The 3257-nt window shown below is 36.5% G+C and overlaps 1 protein-coding gene across 1 annotated transcript; it reads left to right on the forward strand.

Annotated features, from left to right (window-relative positions):
• The first annotated feature begins 1121 nt into the window (after window positions 1-1121).
• On the forward strand, window positions 1122-3045 carry LOC117111886 (G-protein coupled receptor family C group 6 member A-like). The gene is made up of 2 exons (XM_033254901.1): window positions 1122-1223; window positions 1829-3045. The coding sequence occupies exons 1-2, from the start codon at window positions 1181-1183 to the stop codon at window positions 2740-2742; spliced, it is 957 nt and encodes a 318-aa protein (XP_033110792.1). The 5' UTR covers window positions 1122-1180; the 3' UTR covers window positions 2743-3045.
• The last annotated feature ends 212 nt before the right edge of the window (window positions 3046-3257 follow it).

The following is a 3257-nucleotide window of genomic DNA, read 5'->3' on the forward strand; positions in this document are numbered from 1 at the left end:
CTTACGTTTCTTATGAAAAGTTGACTCCAAGTCAACTTTTCATAAGAATCGTTTGCAACGCAACGCAACGTATGCGAGTTCATTCAACAAAAAGTCACTAAATCGCGGTTTCCTGTCAAATAGTGGAAAATCGACGTATCACATGAAAATTCAGTACGTCGGTTTCCTGTCCAAAACTGTTTTGCGACGATTTTAGTTTACGTTACGTCGATTTCACAACGCACCAGTCGTAATCGGTTTCCCGTCAAATCGCATTTTCGTACGATAAAACGACGTAATCGTAAGTAAATCTGCCTTCTTACGTCGACAGGAAACCAGGCTTTACACGACTGAAAACATGGCGGAGATAATAATAATTTCTTCTGGATGATGATCATAAATGATAATGAATTAGCCATATTTCACAAGCCGAGGCAACTTTTTCACGAACAAACACAAACTTTTAGTGGGTATTAAAACAGAAGACGCGCGAGTGGCGTTAAGGTCAACTCATACAGCGCTGTAGAACGCATTCCGATGCGATTTGTTGTTGCGTCGGATCAGATCTGTGTGAGTAGACGCGATGGTTTTCATCGAGGACAGTCGCGTTGTAGATGTTCTCCGACGATGAAACGCGTCGGGCTGCGTCTTACAACGCTGTCTGAGTTGGCCTTTACAATCTTTGTGATCAGCTAGATAGTGCCTGGCTGGGATAGGCTAAACGTAAAGATTAGAATCCCTAACTTCCCAAGATAGGAATACTCTTGGAATAGGCCTAAACACATGCATCAGGTTTGGAATTATTATGGTGTAGACCTATACTCGCTCCCTGACTACAATGGTAACATATATGCCTAGTCTAAAATACAGTTTGACAAGGGAGCGTGTACAATGAAATGCAATTTTAGTGTTCACGAAGAGGCACAAACTTCGCTGCAAGTGTAAACAACCTATGGTGGGTTAATTTTTATTGCTTTCAGGAACAAACTTTTCACGCTAATTAATGTTAGTCTGAAAAGTTATCAAGATTCAGGATTTCAACCATAATTATAATTCAATACAGTACACTAATATTACTTGATTTCAAAATTTTTAGGCGTACTTGATTTTATTCCATTTTTAGAAACCAGTGGGGCGCTGCAGTCCAGATTGTAAACCCGGACAAAGAAGAAGATACCGTGGTGTACAACTCTGTTGTTTTATGTGCGTGTCGTGTCCATTTAATTCCGTGTCTACAGGAAACAGTAGGTCATTCCTTTCAAAATTGTCAGAGCCTGTACACATAACTCATTTTTAAATTATTAACTAGGGTGGAATTAGTGTGGTTTGCAAACTGTGTACACGTGTACAGAGTGAAAACCACACTAATTTCGCCCCAGTCAACAACAACAATGAGTTAATACTCTTTGTACACCGAGTGAACACATTGTAACAGTGTGCCGACTGTGTGGACACAGAACACTGTGTTGACCCAAAACACTGTGTTCACACCATGAACACACTGTGCCCACTGTGTCCAAATACTTAAAGTCCTGCTGTGTCCACAAAGTCAACGAACTTTTACCACGTGTTCACTCTGTGTACACACTGTGCAAGCCTTACCAAGTCAACACAGTTTTTCATTCCGTGTACACTTTGTGACATTTTCTATAATATAAATTATGTTATTTATCTCTTGTTTGTTATGCATTTATCATTTAAACTTTTCCATGCGCATCTTCGAATGATATAACGATACAGATACAGGCTACATTATGTAACTCGCATATATATTAAGTAAATTAAATCAAATTTGTATTATTGTATGTCAGTTATATTAAAATAATTATTCTAATTCTGTTTCGTGTAGATTCGCAGAAATGTGATGATTGCTCAAATGAAACATACTCAAACGATGCGAACACGCAATGTTTGCCAAAGGTTCCGGATATCTTTGACTACAATAGCAAGACTGCAGTAGCCTTAAGTGTACTCTGCATTTTAGGTAGTACAGCATCGGTGGCGTCAGGACTGATGTTTTACTGGAAAAGAGACACACCATTGGTAATGGCTTCTAGTAAAACACATAGCTACGCTATAGCAGCTGCACTTGCTCTTGGTTTTCAGACCGTGTTTTTTTACATTGGTTACCCCACTGACATAAGTTGTAAACTGAAATCTATTGTTGCAGGGCTTCATGTAACATTTATTATCAGTGTTTTCTGTGCTAAACTTTACATAATTCGCAAATTGTTCAATGCGAATGTAGTAACTTCATCTAAAAAATGGTTCTATAAATCATGGTTCGCCGTTTGTATTCTGACATGCTTGCATTTTATTTACAACATTATCTATGAGTCCCTAGACCCTAGTGAGGTTGTTAAAGATTTTTCATACATTCGTATATTGCCAGTATTTTGTAAAACCTCTGATACCAAATTCTTAACAGTAAGCATATTTCAATTAATTTTGTCAACAGTGTGCAGTATCTTCTCGTTTCGAGCAAGATTGTTGCCGAAGCGATTCCAAGATACTCGCCTACTCTGGTTTATTATGTTTACGATGTGCATTATGTTGTGTATCTCTACTTCTGCCCATTTTCTGCTAGGTTCTAGTACTCGAACACAAACTATTGATTCCATCTTTATCTTAGTTCTGAATTATTTGATATTGGTGATGTATTATATCCCCAAACTTTACATAATTTTCTTTAAACCTATCAGAAATACCAGGCCTATTTTTATGAACAAATTTTATAACAGAAAATCAATCAAACAGAACTAAAATACATTGACAGCATCATCTGAAAGTATGGAATGTTTTGAGTTTGAGCCAAATTTGCATTAATTTCAGCTAAATCATAGTTTGCCAATATTTAAAATCATATAAATATTGTAGTTAGAAATAATCAACAATTTTCAGTATTATATTAAATGATACCTGTCTAATAATTAGACTACTACAGGTGAAAAATCAAATATTAATGTTTACAACATCAATACCGTATTATAGCTATTGATTCAGAATTAGCACTTCAGTAAATACACAGATTATATACCAGATAATTACAGTTTATTAGGAGTGTTAAGTCACATATATTATATAAAAAAAAGTATCTCCAGCGATCGTGCGTTGTCGTCAAATGCTTATAAGAAGAGGGTGTATCATATTGATCCTTGTTATTAATTTAAATAAATAGCTTTGAATTTCAAGCAAAGTCTCAATGACCAAATTGGTTAAATCCTCTGCACAGACAGCAGAAACTCCCGCGTTCGAATCCGCGGCAGATTCCTCTTCAT

The sequence above is a fragment of the Anneissia japonica genome, unplaced genomic scaffold, assembly GCF_011630105.1.
Source record: "Anneissia japonica isolate Jap-2015-1 unplaced genomic scaffold, ASM1163010v1 scaffold1809_len7290_cov103, whole genome shotgun sequence".
Classification (NCBI taxonomy): Eukaryota; Metazoa; Echinodermata; class Crinoidea; order Comatulida; family Comatulidae; genus Anneissia; species Anneissia japonica.